The 17,019-nt window shown below is 38.9% G+C and overlaps 1 protein-coding gene across 1 annotated transcript in view; it reads left to right on the forward strand.

Moving 5' to 3' along the window:
- Window positions 1-15,778, forward strand: part of EMCN (endomucin) — a 57,700-nt gene extending 41,922 nt beyond the window's left edge. Inside the window, exons 6-14 of the mRNA XM_063309611.1 lie at window positions 677-751; window positions 2,283-2,360; window positions 5,212-5,262; window positions 7,411-7,506; window positions 8,969-8,993; window positions 11,850-11,911; window positions 13,881-13,959; window positions 14,397-14,470; window positions 15,358-15,778. Of these exons, the coding sequence (XP_063165681.1) occupies window positions 677-751; window positions 2,283-2,360; window positions 5,212-5,262; window positions 7,411-7,506; window positions 8,969-8,993; window positions 11,850-11,911; window positions 13,881-13,959; window positions 14,397-14,424 (494 nt within the window). The 3' untranslated portion in view covers window positions 14,425-14,470; window positions 15,358-15,778. The remainder of the gene's footprint in view (window positions 1-676; window positions 752-2,282; window positions 2,361-5,211; window positions 5,263-7,410; window positions 7,507-8,968; window positions 8,994-11,849; window positions 11,912-13,880; window positions 13,960-14,396; window positions 14,471-15,357) is intronic.
- Window positions 15,779-17,019: the final 1,241 nt, after the last annotated feature.

The following is a 17,019-nucleotide window of genomic DNA, read 5'->3' on the forward strand; positions in this document are numbered from 1 at the left end:
ACTTCACTTCCCATAATTCTCAGCCAACATGAGAGTCAATGTTCAACACTTCTGAAGGGCATCAACTTGGGGAAAGCAGCTTCAAATGTTTCAAAGGGATTTGGCCCTTCTGGGAGCATGCCAGACAATATTCAGATTCTGTTCAAAATGATTGAATTTTACAGTGATTCAAGGCAATAAGACAATTTTAAAGGCTGGGGCCATACATATATGCATGCATACCCTTCATGTTATTCCCTTTCACATTAAGCAAATGATATTTGAAGCACAGAAAGGGAGTAAGAAAAAGCAAGCCAAAAAAATTAAAGGTGTCAGATAAAAGTCAGTATACCTAAGCCTACTTTACCATTCACTATACCCCTCTGTAGTTTTCAACTTGCAAAAGATCTTTGCTATCACCAAATCCATATACTGCTTCATACACTGCCATTATTATTATTATTATTATTTCTCAATTCTTTTTTTTTTTTTAGGATCTCACCAACTCAGTCCAATCACAGCTTTCTATTTTCTCCTGCCTCTCAACCTGTTTATTCTTCCTTCATATATTTGTTTTGCTGGGACCTGAGGATGTTGAGAAAAGAGCTTTGATTTCCTGTACTTGCATACTGATTATTCCTTTGACAAATATGTTTTGAGAACAGCAGTTAACACACTGTCATTTATCTTATCAAAGTAACAGCAGGCACAACTGAATCATCTACAAAGATTCTTATGACTTCAGCATCCAGCTTGACTCTAGCAATTTCAGGTAAGACATTTCGTTTATAATCTCATTCATAATCAAGTGTCAAAAACTGACCTATTAAACAATTATATGACTGCTGCATTGGCAGATTTCCCTCTTCTGTGATAACTTATTACAGTTTCAACTCCCCTGCAGTTGACTTGAGCACAGGTATTCTCATTGTTATTTTTCATTTTAGTTGATCAAAAGGGAAACCAGGATAGCTGTGGGGATTCATCACAGAAAAATCGTATTATTGTTATTGTTCTCTGCCTTCTGAAGGAGCTGAGAATAGTGCACATAAAAAGAACAACATGCAGGGGAACCAACAGAAGGTTTTGTTATAGCAGCTATACTTGTGGGAAATAATGGGAGCTGTAGTCCAAATATATCTGAAAGTACCAGACTGGGGAAGACTTTATTAAAGTGGGTACCAATATTTTCAGAGAGTGGTTGCCATCACATGATGTTAAGTGGTGACCTGGGTGTCCCCTCCCCATTTTATTCTAAAAGTAAAGTCTTTTAATTTTTCAGTAATGTAAGAACTAGAAGTTTTATTGCATAACCTAGAATGGGAATATGTCCCTTGAAGGATCAGTCCCATCCTCCCTAATTCAAGGATGGGCAACCTTTCTTCTAATGAGGGCCCTTTGAAGTCACCTTTTGGTTGGTGGGACAGAGCTAAAAGTGGGCTCAGCTACCCATTCTCTTTTTTCTACCTTAAATATAGTATATCTCTTTTTCTCACACTCCTTTTCTCTTTCTCTTCTTTATCCCTCCCATATAAAAAGATTTTGGGATGAATGGATTGCTTTTGACAGAGATCTTAATTGATTGATTGTGGAAGATATTTGAAAATAGATGGTTCTACTGATTGTATCAATCCAGACTAAAGAGAACATTGCCTATTTGAATGTCCTCCATATGAAAACTACTATCTGCATTTTAGAAAGAAGGGTTGTGCTAAAGACACTGTTCAGCATCAGAACTTTGATAGACATCTATAGCCTGAGCTTATTTTATTTATTTTATTTAACCCTAACTTGTTTTATCTAACAATTCCAAGACTTTTTACAATAACTCACCTCAGCCTATTGAACTTCTAGACTAATTGCCACATGAAATGTGTGTAAGCTGCTGAATTTCTATGGTAGTAATAGCACCTGTTACTGACATGGAAACTTTCCATGTGTACCTGGAAACTGTAGAATCCATGGAATAATGTGAGAATGTGAATGCAGTGAAGATACCGATAACCAAACATGCAGTTAGGTCACTCATTCAGCACTTAATTATCTCATAGAAACTCTCCTCTCTCTGCTTTTTTCAAGGATGATAAAAATTGTTGAGTTGTTAGCTCTAAAATGGGGATTATCCTACCATTCTGCTGAGGCAACCCAAACAGCACCACCAGTGGTTTCCTGTAGGGATATGATAATGTACAGATGGCCACTCTGCTGAATTCTTCCAGTCTACTTCAATTTGAAAGAAACACAAAATGATCCTGAGGTGTTGCTTGTGATTAGCATGCATTCACTGGGCTTCTTCATTACAGACCAGAGTTCTCCGAGCCCTGATACCCAGCCAAATACAACAAACAGATTAGAAAAAGCAACTGATGCTGGATCTAAAAGTAAGTGAAGACAGACTTATATATAAATCAACGCAATTTTATGTAAACTCATAACCACATCTGTCAAGTTTTCTAAGAGGCATTTCCCAAGGCCATCACAAGATTACCACATCTGGGTTTCAGAAATCTGGATGGCCACTAGATATATAGAAAATTCTAACTCCATTTTTTTTTTTTGCAGCCCAGATATGGTAACCATAGCATTTCCCCACTTGGGGTGATGGATCTGCACATGTCCATACTACTGTCACCTTTTCATAGGCCTTGACATAAATATGAAAGTGTTTATACATTTCTCATGATGAAAAACTAGGACTTCCAACATAGGAAAGAATCAAAGGGGGCACCACTTTTCTCTGATGCTTCAGAGAAAAAGGTGCAGCTGAAAATAGGGTCATGTATGCATATTTTCAGCAGGCTCATTCTATTATTTGGAGAATATAAAATCAGATATCAAAGAATAGTGTGGATTTCATTTGCATCATAGCAGAGGTGCCCTATCTTTTAAAAGCTAATGCATATATTGAGAATTTTAAGAGCATATCATGTGCAAAAAAAAGACTCCATGATAGCCATGGCTAAAAAACAGCTACTCACCGGAAGCCAGATTTGTAGGATTGCTCCTTGACATTCCCTCTGTCCCCTCAGAATTCTCCCCACCACCCCCTGGGCAGATAGGCACATTCCTTTAAAGAAAGCACTGGGCTGCAGACATTATGTTTCTATGACTTTCTAAGAATGCCTTGGATTATGGAGTCTAGAAATATTTCTGTAAATAAAGATGATACTAGAGACTGATGTTTTGCTTTGTGGTATGTCCACTTTTCTTTTTTAAAATAAAAATAAACATCTATTAAAAATTAAAGTTGGGTAAGGCATGTACACTGATGTCATGTGCTGCATTGGGAATACAAGTAAAATAGCTTCCTTGTGAGTAACCAGAGATGATAAGATTTCTTCCTTCCTTTGGAGCAGTGTTTTTCCACCTTGGGAACTTTAAGATGTGTGGACTCCAAGCTGGCTGGAGAATTGTGGAAGTTGAAGTCTACACATCTTAAAGTTCCCAAGGTGGAGAAAAACTGCTTTAGAGCATGATTCATTTGGTTGCCATTCAGAAAGAGAGGAACAGGGGACAACAAATGATAGCCAATCATGGTTTATTTGGTCAAAGAGAATATGATGGAGAAAGCATAATTTATGGTCGCTTTTTCCCACACTACTTTTGGCCTATTATCTTCCTGTAAAAATGAAGCAATTTGAAATAATCAAAGCAACTATGCCAAAAAAAGTGTTGTCTCTCCTGTTTGTATAGTTCATTGTCTCAAGCCAACTGGTTTTGGACAACATTGTTGTCCTTGTTTTCAGGTATGAGTCTGGAAGTCTTCTCAAATCCACTTTAAGGCAGCTATCCTTCTAATGTACTACCCCAAAGGATAACATGGTTGACTAGGAAGAATCATAAAGATCATATGAAAAATGCAATAAATCTACCAGTCATTGTCCATTCTTTGGTTTTTCAAAAATCTTGTTCACTGACACACCCACCTTCATGGTAGGGGCATAACAAAAGTCAAGATGCAATCATAACTCCAAGATCGAAGCCCAACATGAAACAGAATGAATGTCATATTCCCTCTGGCAATATAATATAATAAACAAGGGAATATTGCTAACCAGGATACCATCACCATTGACTCAACAAACTTGTATCATGAAAGAATAATAACTACAGGTAGTCCTTGGCTTATGCCCATTCATTCAGTGACTGTTCAAAGTTACGGTGACACTGAAAAAATGGATTAACAACAGGTCCTCGAAGTTCTAGCTGTTGCAGCACCCCCATGGTCACATGATTGTGATCTGGGGGCTCAGGTGCCTGGTTGTCATTACAACATCACCGCAAGCCGTGGTCATGTGATTGCCATTTGCAACCTACCCTGCCAGCTTCCCACAAACAAAGTCAATGGGGAAGCTACAGGGTAGGTCGCAAGTCGCTCCAGTAAGTCATTCCCACCAGTTTTTCTCCTGAGGAACCCACTACGGAGTATGAGAGCCAAGGGATCTCATACTTCCGTACTATCCCCCTCATGCTCACACTCCATACTGTACATATGCACACAGGACCCGCCACCCATGGCCTCTGCTGGCCCTCCAACACCCACACACAGCCTATGCCAACCTGCCCGCACTCTATAGTGCTTGCCCACGCCCCCCCCACTCCTTGCCTGGGACTCCCATCTTTCCTTGCTTAACGACCTGCATGGTCCTGGAGTTATGACTGCATCACTTAGCAATGGTAATCCCTGTCCCAATAGCAATCATAACCTGAGGACTAACTAGTTTTAATGAGACTACCAGTGTCATGATATGGACTACAGCAAAAGCCCAACAAAGCATTAGACAAACCATTATTTAAACAATTAGATTTCTCAAAAAGAGTAGATAAGGAGAGCTGAGCCTGACAGGCAACCTGTGAAATTGAGAAATCTGTGTTCCTCAACCTATACCTGTGCATTTAATTTTTGTTACCTAAATGAAGAACTTTGCAAATTAGTTTTTACCCATTCCCACATTACAATATGAATGTATGGCTGAAACCTTTACACTTAAATGGCAAATTCATACTATCTTCTCCTATTAAATTGCACATGCACACAATTCTGAGGATGATATGTGAAATAATCTCCATGTGGTTCAGAATGGGGGGTGAAATATAGAGTAAAGAAGCATGTTTTGAAGTGGGTAGCAAGAAAGCTGCAATTGGTTCAACCAATAGTCAATCACTGAAAGCAAAAAAACATACAGTGGACAATGGACATAACTATACATATTTTAATTTCTTCTCTCATAGACAATTCAGCATTAACTAATCAGGAAACACAAGAGGACGTTTCTTACAGTGGTAAATAAATGTGGTGCATGCTGTCTCGTCTCAAGTTTTTATGAGAAATTTTTACAAACTGTTGCTTGAAATGAAATTGTTATGCTTGCTGGACTGTGAACCTTAGTGCAAAACCTACCTGCCCATCTACCTGAGAGTCTCTTTAGTCTCTCCAAAAGGGAGATAGAATGTGATGAGCACAATATTAACACAGCTTTCACCTCTGAGCTCTACCATTTTCCCTAAATATGGAGGTCAACATCATATAAAGGAAAAGCTGAACCATGCCAACTTTTGCAGACAGCAAGCATAAGAATGTGCTTGCCCAAGAACTATAAAGATATCATTCAGGGCAAAGACTCTGGCTGAGATTTTATTTATAAGGTATTTGATGCAATGTGATTAATAATAAACACATCCCCACAATAATATATACCTTATTGTTTAATTTATGGAATAGACATCTTGGTAGTTGATACTTGATACTCACTTCAGTATCCTCTACATCTACTCCATCTAAGCCCAGCTAGTCCAGCAATCTGTTCTTACAGTGGCCAACCAATTGCCCAAGGAAGCCCACTAGTCTCCCAGCAGGTGGCCTTCAGAGGCAGTCACACAGCCATCAAGGTTAACAGCCAGTGATCCTCATGACTTCCATGTATTGGTCCAACCTTTTTTGAAGCCAGCCAAACTGGTAGCAAATTCCAAAGTGTAATTTGGTGTTGTATTTAAAAAAAAAATCCTTTTGCCTGTCCTGATTTTTCCAAGATTCAGTTTCACTGGGTGATCTATGCTTCCACTATTTTGGGAAAGGTAAAATAGCTCCTCCTTGTCCCCTTTATCCACACCATAGATAAATTTGTACTCCTCAATCATGTCCCCTCTAATTCACCTCCTTTCTAGAGTAAAAAAAACCCAAATATCACAACTCTTTGTCATAGGGAAGCTGCTCCAGCCTCTTGATCATCTGAGTTGCCCTTCTCTGAACCTTCTCTAGCTGCACTATGTCCTTTTTGAAGTGCAGCAGCCAGAATGAAGAGAATACGTTCAAATGACTTAGAAAACCTGTATTACTGTAATTCTTTTCCTTAAAAGGGAGTCATAAGGAAACCAAAAAAATTCAAATGCTTCCATACTGATTAAAAAGCTGAAATGGAATTAAAGATTTATAACCCAATTTTCAGCAATGTTTTTTTTAAGATGGAGTAAAAAATATATGTTTTGCATGACCAAAAAGGCATATGAAAGGAGTTCTTGCTTGATATAAAATGTGGATATGCTAAATTACATGGAAAAACACACACACACACACACACAAATTTCCTGGATGGACAAAATCTATGCAAAAGGGGTGTAAACAGTTACCCCCACACTCTGCCTGTAAAGAGCAAAGTCAGACAGATGGGTGAGGTTTCAAGGAGAACAAGGCCCACTGCTCTGGTCAATGGCTAAATGCAGTGGTCTAGTATCTTGGTGGACCAAAACATATTGGCTGCTGGAAAAAAAACAGGGCATTTAAAATCCATATTCAGCAACATATGAGAGGCATGAAAGAGAGAGAAAGAGAGAGAAAGAGAGATCTTATATCCACTCTCTTGAACATATTTGCAGAAACTAGTATTATGCTGGGGAAGAGGTATATACATTTGTAATGTGTTCTTCTAATTCACATGGGGGAAGCATCATAATCTCCTTAAATTCTGGCAGAAAGTGGTTCTGTCTGCATACATGCAGCCAAGATACTGTTGTTTACTGCAGAGACTTTTGTGTAGGGGAGAAAAACAGATTTTTTTCCCCTTTCATTAAGGATGTTTGCCTGCCATCTAGTGGTCGTGCTGAAATATAGAAAGCCTAACAAATTACCTTTGGGTGTGGGGTGCCTTCAAGTAAGTGTTGACTCCTGGCAATTGCCTGGGCAAGTCCCTGCAGTTTTCTTGGCAAGATTTCAGAAGTGGTTTGCCATTGCCTCCTTCCTAGGGCTGAGAAAAGTGACTGGCCTAAGGTCACCCAACCGACTTTGTGTCCAAGGTGGGACTAGAACTGGGTTTTTCAAGAATTCTCAAAGAATGCATCAGGGGTGGTGGGAGAGGGTGTTGTATTTTAGATGTTTAAAGATGCACAGGTATTGTAAAGTGTGTGAAATAAAATAACTACCTTCATTACATACAGGTATTATTTTGCCAGTTGTCATTGCCCTAATAGTAATAAGTGTCATCGTATTCCTTTTAATGGCTTTGTACCGAATGTGCCTGAAGACAACACCAGGTATGTAGGTATTCTTTAAGAAAAAAAATTAAATGTATATAACATAATGAAATACACAGACATAGGATGCAGGTATCTGGCTTTGTAATACAGTACTTGAGAAAATATATTGAACGTCAACTGAATGTGAGTTGGCAATGTTAGGTGACTACTTTAACTAGTTTCCAAATCAGATGAAATATGATTCTTTCTACTTGATTCTACTTTGGTGGGATTCCACCTCAAGTATGACAGGCAGTTCTAGGTGTCCCACTTTAAGATAGGATTTGGAGAACCTGGAACAGGTCCAAAGATGGTAAGAAGGATGATCAAGAAACCACAAACTAAAAGCTATGATGAGAAGTTGAAGAAGCTGACAATATTTATCAGTGAGAAGAGAAGATCAAGGGAGAATATTATAGCACTCTTTAAATACCTGAGAGGATGTCCCATGGAAGATCAAAAACTCTTCTTATTTACTGCAGAGTATAGGACATAGAGGGACACGGTAGCACTGCGGGTTAAACCGCTGAGCTGCCGATCGGAAGGTCGGCGGTTCGAAACCACACGGCGGGGTGAGCTCCCGTTGCTCATCCCAGCTCCTGCTCACCTAGCAGTTCGAAAACATGCAAATGTGAGTAGATCAATAGGTACCGCTTTGGCGGGAAGGTAACGGCGTTCCGTGTCGTCATGCTGGCCACATGACCCGGAAGTGTCTATGACAACGCCGGCTCTAAGGCTTAGAAACAGAGATGAGCACCACCCCCTAGAGTCGGACACGACTGGACTTTACGTCAAGGGAAACCTATAGGACATAGAACAATGTGTTCAGTGACATACGGGACAACCATCTGCTGGGGATCCTTTACTTTGGATTCCTGCATAAAGCAGGAGGTTGGATTTAATAGTGTAAAAGTCCCCTTTTACGATAATAGTTGTCTCTGCTTCTGTTTGCTAGAAACCTAACTGATCTCTCTCAAACTGCTTCTGAGATTAGGTGAAGGAAGATGTAGAACCCTAAAGCTAGAGATTGCCCATCCTACCCACTCTTAAGAAATCTGCTAGAAAAACTTTCTTATAAAGATAGGGAAATTGAACTGTAGCAACCATGACTAAAGACTGCTAAATGCCTCACAGGCTTCACAGATTAGATTTCAGTGACTGATACCATTCACAAGAACAACTTTTAAAAATGGACCATAAATAAAACAATTAGAATCAGTTCTAAATCTTCTTAAAAGAAATTATAATTAGAGTCATATTGCTCCAGAAAGTTAATCTATAAAACCTGGAAAAATTACTGCTGATTTTAGACCACACTCACATTTCATATTTCATAGAGTTCTCTATATAAGAATGGCAAAAATCCCAGTACATAAAAGAAAATTATCTCTGACATATCATGTTGGACTAGAAATATAGAAAGATAATGTGACATATCATGGTGGACTAGAATGATAATGTGAATTTAAATTCCTTCCAGAGAGGCAAGAGAATGGAACTGAACAGTAAGTTATTTCCCTTTTCTTCCATCCATTCTGCTCATTTATGTTAAAACATGTTAAGCATGTTAGGTCGCAGTTTCTCTAACAACCCAATTTTGAAAAAAATGATGTTAGTCACCTGACCTTCCAGCACTCTACATTTATCTTTCAACAGTCTAGTCCCATTTCTTCCAGATGAATGTAATTTTGAGAGTGCAAAGGCAGGGTGTGGGAGTTCATATAACTTGCATGCAGTTACTCCATGGAGTTTCAAGCGAGCTACATGCTCTCTCATGTGTGCTTGACTCCCAGTGTGTGACCAAGCTGCAACTGCTCTGCCCTCATAGTCATTGTTCTACTTGGTGCAGCAATTACGTTTCTTAAAAAAAAATCCCTGCTACACACACACATACTCCCTCAGAAAATGTAACTTTGTAGAATTTCATCCAAATATTTTCTTCTGTGTGTGCATATGATAGATGACAATTACCATTTTCGGGGTACAGATTACTGCTATCACTTGCAGCTAAGGAAGAGAGGGCAACAGTTTTACCACCCCCATTGTTAGTATTCAGCCCCATCTCAGAGAAAATATTGGAGAATTTGTCTCCAACCTTGTCACTGAAAGAATTCAGAAAAACTATCCCATTTTTCAACCCACAAATACATAGATTTTCAAGGAATTCCTTCTCCACAACTTTAGTTATAGCAGTAAACTGCCTAAATCATAGTTACTGGCTTAGCACTTACCAGCATAGGCTTGTTTGGCCTCTAAAAATTCAGGATGAGAGAAGGTGAGACAATTGACTTCTTAACTGTCTTACAAACAGTCTGTCATTCAGGCCATGACTCTTTGGTAATTCACTGAACAGGTTTAATGCTTGTAAAGTTGTTTGCAGACCATCTGAACTAATTTATCATGCCAATTCATCCTGAAGTTCTGGAACACCAGAGAGCATTTTCAGTTCTGTAACAGTCCCTCTCCTGCCTAGACTTGGGTTTACTCTTTCTTTGTTTGGATTCTGTTCCAAAGCTTCAAGTTTGCATAGACCTAAATGTAATCTTTTTAATTAAACTGTTGATTTACTAGTCCAGGTGGATGTCTCTGAAAGTTTCAGCATGTCCTTTACTGGTGACCCACATACCAGACTGACATCTGTAAAAACAATAACACCATTTTTGAAATCCTCTTTGAGCTCATTTATTTACTTCTGGAAAATCTTCAAGGCAATATCTTAAAACAGTATTCTCCAAATGGGGTTATGAATATATTTTGCTTGGCTTGACTTTCAGTAGGCTTGGGTTTTACCTCACTCCCCAGCTCTGCCAACTTAGAGAATGTAGAACTGCAGTTTTATGTTTATTGACAAAAAAAGTGCACTGATTATGGCCATGTTTTGTTACTGTCATTATTTGTATGTGGGAAGGTGAGCCTGTATGGCGTAGTGGTTAGGGCTCCAGGCTAGGAACCAGGAGGCTGTGAGTTCTAGTCCCGCCTTAGGCATGAAAGCCAGCTGGGTGACCTTGGGCCAGTCACTCTCTCTCAGCCCACAACGTCAGGCTCCAGCAACAAGCCAGTTGGTCAATTCCTGTCACAACCAATGGATCAACATTTGGTTATTCTGAAAAAAGTGGACCCTGCACCCGCTAGAAAGGAAAAAAAATGTATGTGGGAAAGTCAAATGCAAGTTGCTAAGGCTTTCTAAAACACCTCAGGTTGCAATCTAGTGCTTTCCAAATTAATTCAGTGACATCCCCCTGAATTAAATGGTTCTTCTCAATAAATTTGCATTGGAGCAGTCCGTGAAGGAACAGATCACTGTTCCTGTCCTACTGCCCATTGGGAGCAGGATATAATCCACTGCCTTTATATACTGGCCATGGAAACAGGATTTTTTAAAAAAATCTTCCTTGCATAGAAGCCAAGCTTAGGATTCTTCACTGGATAGAGGGAAACAGGCTATTCTTTTTTCCAGTCCAGCACAGAAATGCAGTTGCCCATAAAGAAAAAGAAATCTCATTACACATTCACACCATGGAGGACAAGCAGGGTGACAGAGAGGACAAAACATTTCTCTAGTTAGCAGGAAAGGGGAGAAATTAATATATATTTGAATGTAAATATATCTATTTTCACTTTTTTTATCAACATGCACAATCAAATTTTATAAAACTATTTCTCGTTCTTAGAAGAAAATCTCCAATAAAATGTATATATTCGTGAAAGCAGTGTACAACATGCCTTATATTGTGGAAATTATTTATTTTAGAGAAAAGTGCACATGTTTATAGAAATGTGCATCAAAATACATAAGAAATCCCAAGTTCAACGAACTGAACTTGAACTGAATCTGAGAAGGACCAAACTAAACATATTCGCAAAAATGTGAATCTAAAAGAAACATTGATGGGATTGCCCCTTCCTATGGCATCTTGCCTATGTTCTAGCCAGCACCAAATTTTAGACAGAATGAGGCAATAGTCTGAAGTGGCAGTTACTCAGTGGCAGTGGTTTTGTTGTTTCTTCTGAGTTGCCAAGCCATTTGCTTCTGTGATAGGACAGCTCAGTGTCCACATGGCTCATTTCAATCCTTTAAATTGGCCTGTTGCCATTAGACATGGTAAAGGATACTAGTCCATCACCAAGGTTGAAGTAAATCAGCCTTGGTAGTTCAGTCTCCTTCTATATGAGGAACGGGAGTAGAAGAATGTGAGGACAAGGTGTCAGAGGAGAAGCAAAGCCAGGCAGGAAAAGCTACAAGTTAGATCCAGCCAACAGTCTATCAATACTCCTATCCTGTACCACCCTATATCCACTTCCATATCATGTATCCTTTGCCTTCATGAGACCTTTGTCAATCCTACAACACCTCCCAACAGAGCCCCATCGGATAAAGAGAATGTGAAACTCATTTCTGTTAAGACAACTTCTCCAGACTCAGGTAAGTCATGCTTCTTTGTCACTGGTTAGGCTGGGAAGTAAGACCAGCCTTTTAAACATTCAGTCAGAGTTAAACAAAATATCAGGCCTATATTTAGAACAGATAATAGACCTCTGCTTGCTTGAAAAAGATCGGAACCTTGCATGAGCCCAGCACATGTCTGTTATTTATTAAATCAACCCAACTGGTTTCAGACTTCTGCATGAGTGTGGAATAAAAGATGCCACTGTTTTGATAAGCCACATCCTTAATGTTAATGGGAAGGAGCCATTTCTTGAAACCTGAAGCAAGTTGAGCTGCTTTAATAAATAGCGGAGAGGTGCTCTGCTCACACAAAGCCTGACACACTTCTTCCAATTCTTTAGATAATGCACAGCCCTAACAGACAATCTGTTGAGACCAATCTCAGCCACACTGAAGAGGAAGGCTTTTCTGAATGAAAAATGCATAAACAAAATGTTAGGAAAAGAACGTTGCTTTGGCTGCTTGTTCAAAATACCTGGGGTTTTTTTTCCCCCTTTGAATATGATTATGCCTCTCACATAGCTTTAGCCATTTGCGGCATATCTGTGGACCAAAAGGAATGGTTGGAACCTTTTCCTAAACCATTTATGTCATATATTGTTTGTCATTAGAGATCTTCCATTTATATATAAGTCCTGATTTTTTTAAAAAAGCAGGGCTTGAGAAAACACAGTTTGAAAACCACACCTATATAATTATCAGATTGTTCCTACTAGTTTCTACTCCTTTCAGACTTGGAACAACAGAAGAATAACATTGATAGTTTTTTTTTTAAATTAATAAGTGGAAAAGAGAGCTTCCAGTGTCTCAGAAGGCTTCTAAATCTTCCAATCTGACTATAAGTTTTTCTTCTACTGAGCAAATGCTCAATAAATTCATTACTGAACCGTGTTGTATGCATGCTATATTTGGAAGACATCTGAGTCATTGGCATTTCAGGAGCGTTATTTTTTCTCTTCCCTCTCACACCAGTTAATTTGATTCATATTTAATATACTTCTTGCAGTTGGCTTTTCAAAATTTTAATGCATTTTCAGTTCACACATTTCCATAAGCATAAAATCCATTTTGCCCTTTCTGGTCTTGTGAAATATTCAATTTTTCTATAAAGGGGCCTAAAAGTAAAAATTCTCCGGTCTCCAGATCTCCCCTGAGATATTTCTTTCTTATACATGTTATCACATTTACCTTCATCCAAGTTTTCTGAAAAAAAATGAGACTCCCTCCTTCAGATAACAAAATGAGCATCCAGGGAAACAGAAAATAATATGGCTTTTATAAAACAGAAATGTATTTATCTATTTATTTATTATTAAACTTGTCACTGCCCATCTCCTCCCATCAGAAATGCAAGAAAGACAGGCAACAAAATTATAGTTCCATGTGATCAGATGTGACATATAACAGTAAAATAAGACTATTTAACCATAGCTAAGGAGTATTTCTGCACTGATTAAAATAGTTGCTGTTTGGTACAGAAGAACTTGGATTTAATTGGCAAAATCTTCTTCAGGAGGAAGAGCAACTCTTTTACGTGTTAACTTTGGTTCCCAGCATGTCATAGATAGAATGGCCATTGCTGAGAATTCCAGGAGTTGAAGTCTATACACCTGGGGAAGACTACTGTATATACTTAAATTGTGCAGTGGCCCTTTAAGTGCAATCCATTCTCCCTTTTATTTTCCTTTGATTGCTATTACAAGCCCATATTAAGAGCTTGCAAAAGAACTGCCACCCCCTCCACCCCCACCCCATCCCCTGTTAATAAACCAGTTTATTACGAAGTGTAGATTCTGTATTCTCTAATTATGATTGCTAACTAGTTTTTGAAGGCTTTGTCTTACATAATTATATTTTAGTGTGATGTTTGTATTCTGTTTTTCATCTCCTGCGTATATTAAACCACTGCTGTTCCCCATTAATCTTTATTTTCCTTCTGGGCTAGGCATGTTCAGTTTCTTGACCCTTTCCTCCTATGACTTGCCTTTAGGCATGTCGTTACCTTTGGAATCCTTCAAACCAATGTGAGTACTCCCATTGGTGATCAGACAGCGGCCTAAAGACTGCATTACTTCCCAATGTGCTTAGAAGAATGATTTCAGTCTCTGCCCTTCAAATTGGGATTAAGATGCTTCCAGGGTGGGAGTCGTCAGATTGGTGTAATATATCCCAGCCTCTTGCTGTGTAGTAATATGGAATATTTCTATATTTAGGCAAAAGGGCTTAGAGTTGTTGTTGTTTTTTTACAGTCTTAAATGAGTACCTGTTCTTAGTACTCAGTTGTGCATTAATGTGCATTGCGGATCTGCTAGATTAATATGTAAGCCATCTTTTTTTTTTAATAGATTTAATTTATTTAGCTCTCCTTCACCAACTGCAATGGCCTGTGGCTAAGACAGAAAACTTCAGTGTGATTATATCTGGACATTTACTGAAACAGTGCATATTTTCATTTTCTTAGCAGAGCAGACTTCTCAAGGAAGGAATAAAACTCGGCAGCATAACGATTCCTCCTCATGCCAGGGCAACAAATGCGTACGCTCAAGATTTTATTTCTATCTGCTAAACACCGAATGAATATTTCTCGTTTTCATTGGCAATCAGTAGTTTTTTGTTGAAAAAGGCAGATAACCTTTTCGTTATGTAGCTTAAGGGTTTGGAGCAAATATTGTTATGGGTTCCCAAAGTAATGAAGGCAAGTGGATAAATACCTTAGAGGACTCTGCTTGCAGTTCAGAATATCAAAACCAGAGCAGACTCCCGGCGTCAGCTATGGATAGCAGCTGGGCTGCCTTGGAAATGGACTACTGTAATTGTGTAAAGGTCATTGAAGAAAAGAAATATAATGTGAAAATCTGATGTCACCCTGCATGGAGGATGCACCTGCCAAAGAGCAGTGATGTACAAGGGAGTTTCCCATGTAACTCCATAACATAGATGTCTGTGGGGGGTGCTATAATTCAGAGATGGGTAATCTATTACTTGGAGGGGGTGGGTCATTTCTAAAGACCTCAGTAAAGAATCAGAAAGATGCATCATTTCCCTTTTTCTAAGAAGGAAAAAAAAAGAGGGGGGGAACGACAACTGAGAAAAAGAGATACCTCTACATCCCTTTTTGTCTCTGGAAGCCATTGGCCTTCTTTTGCAGACACATGATCTCCGCTAAATTTGCCTGAGGGAATCTGGTCTTTGAGACAAATAAGGGTCCCGAATGTTCTGTAATCCAATCGGAAATAGTATCACATTTCCAAACAATTAACTGTGTAGCCAGTAATTAAGCTTCTCAAACATCGTGCTTTGAAATTATAGACCAATAATGCAAATTATTTTAGTTTTTGCACCCTAAAGATCAGGCTAGTTGATATAATAAAGCCAAAATAATTTTCCAATATAAACTATCTTGAAACTTTCCTCCATTTCAGATGTGAAGAATTCCTGTTTCATTCTTGAAACCAGTGACTCCAGTTGGATTTTCTTGATGTGAATCAAGAGCATCTATGCATCAATGAAAAGAATGTGCCCACTTTATTTCTCTGTAATTTTGCCATGTTGCTATGTTTTTCTGTATATGCCTGCTGTTTACCTCTGAAAATGCTTTTGTAGTTTTTTTTCTCTCTCTCTCTCTCAGTTTCCAATGCTCTGTAGGACCTATTTATTGCTTTCCAAATACATAAGGCGGATAAAAATCACATATTATGAAACTATGTAAAAACGCATTTGACTTTTGCGGTTTCTGATACCTCTGTATATAAAAATAATTTCTGCCTGTTAATACATTTCTTTGTGTGCTTTCAATAATTAAATAATACCACAATATTAAATATTGTGGCCATATGCAGGTCTAATATTAACGTGAGTCTTTCCTTCTGTACATACAGTAGAATCCCTCCTCCCATTTTTATGTGAAGCGAAGGTTCAAGTTATTATATTCATAAGTTACCAATCCCTTTATTACGACTAACCAAACTGGTGCAAAAGAGTCAACCACTTTTAGGTATTCCAGAATTCTTCCTTGGGCAAGATGTTATGAAAACCAAGGAAGAAGCAAGACACTCCAAAACATCTTGGGGCAAGAAGACCAGAAGTTTTTTCCATGAGGTCTGCAGCTCAGACTTGGTCCTGAGATCGGAGCTGTAGACAGAACCTGTTTGTTAGTGGTAGACGCAATAGATTCAGAGTTTCAGCTACTATTATTCAGGGACAAACAAAATGGCCACATTTCAGTTGGTACTGCATACTTGTGGCAGCAGTGCATGGCTTCTTTAGGGGGCTTTCTTACTTGTTTTCTGCTTTTTGTAACATCTTGCCTTGATGAAGACCTCTGCAACTTCTTCTGCATCGTTTGATAGTAACAAAAGTGTTACCTTACTGTGGATTCCTGATTTTTTTCCCCAATAGACCAACATGACTATGATTGTTTTTTAAACTATTATATATAGCTCTGTGAGTTTTTTTGTGGAATGGTGGGGAGAACATTTTCACAAAGCAAAAATCATTGCAATGCAGTCTGAACTTAGGGAAAGGAGGAATGTTGTCATGAGTAAGGATGGCGAGCAGGGGGCTCCCTTCCAGACTGTTAAGCGCATGCGTAGCACTGAGGAATTGGTGAGCCATTCCAAGAGGCACAGATTGGGACCGCCTTAACCTGCGGGGTTTATATGGCTGGGTTTTCCCACACTTGTTCAGTTTGTTAGGATTGTTATGTATTAGCAATAAAACATTAGAGACCAGTTCCCTGTCTCAGAGTGTTTCCTGGGAGTCAGGACATCAATCCTAACAAACTGAACAAGCGTGGGAAAAACCCAGCCATATAAACCCCGCAGGTTAAGGCGGTCCCAATCTGTGCCTCTTGGAATGGCTTACCAATTCCTCAGCGCTACGCATGCGCTTAACAGTCTGGAAGGGAGCCCCCTGCTCGCCATCCTTACTCATGACAAATGTATAGTATTTATGTATTAACACTCTTTAATATAATCCATGGGAATCTCTTGCACCAGATTTCTACTTCAAATGGCAACTCTGAGGACTAAATTTTCCTAAGAATTTCTAACATTCCTTAATTCCAAACATTCCAAAAGGGGGGA

This window comes from Candoia aspera, chromosome 8 (genome assembly GCF_035149785.1).
Source record: "Candoia aspera isolate rCanAsp1 chromosome 8, rCanAsp1.hap2, whole genome shotgun sequence".
Lineage (NCBI taxonomy): Eukaryota > Metazoa > Chordata > Lepidosauria > Squamata > Boidae > Candoia > Candoia aspera.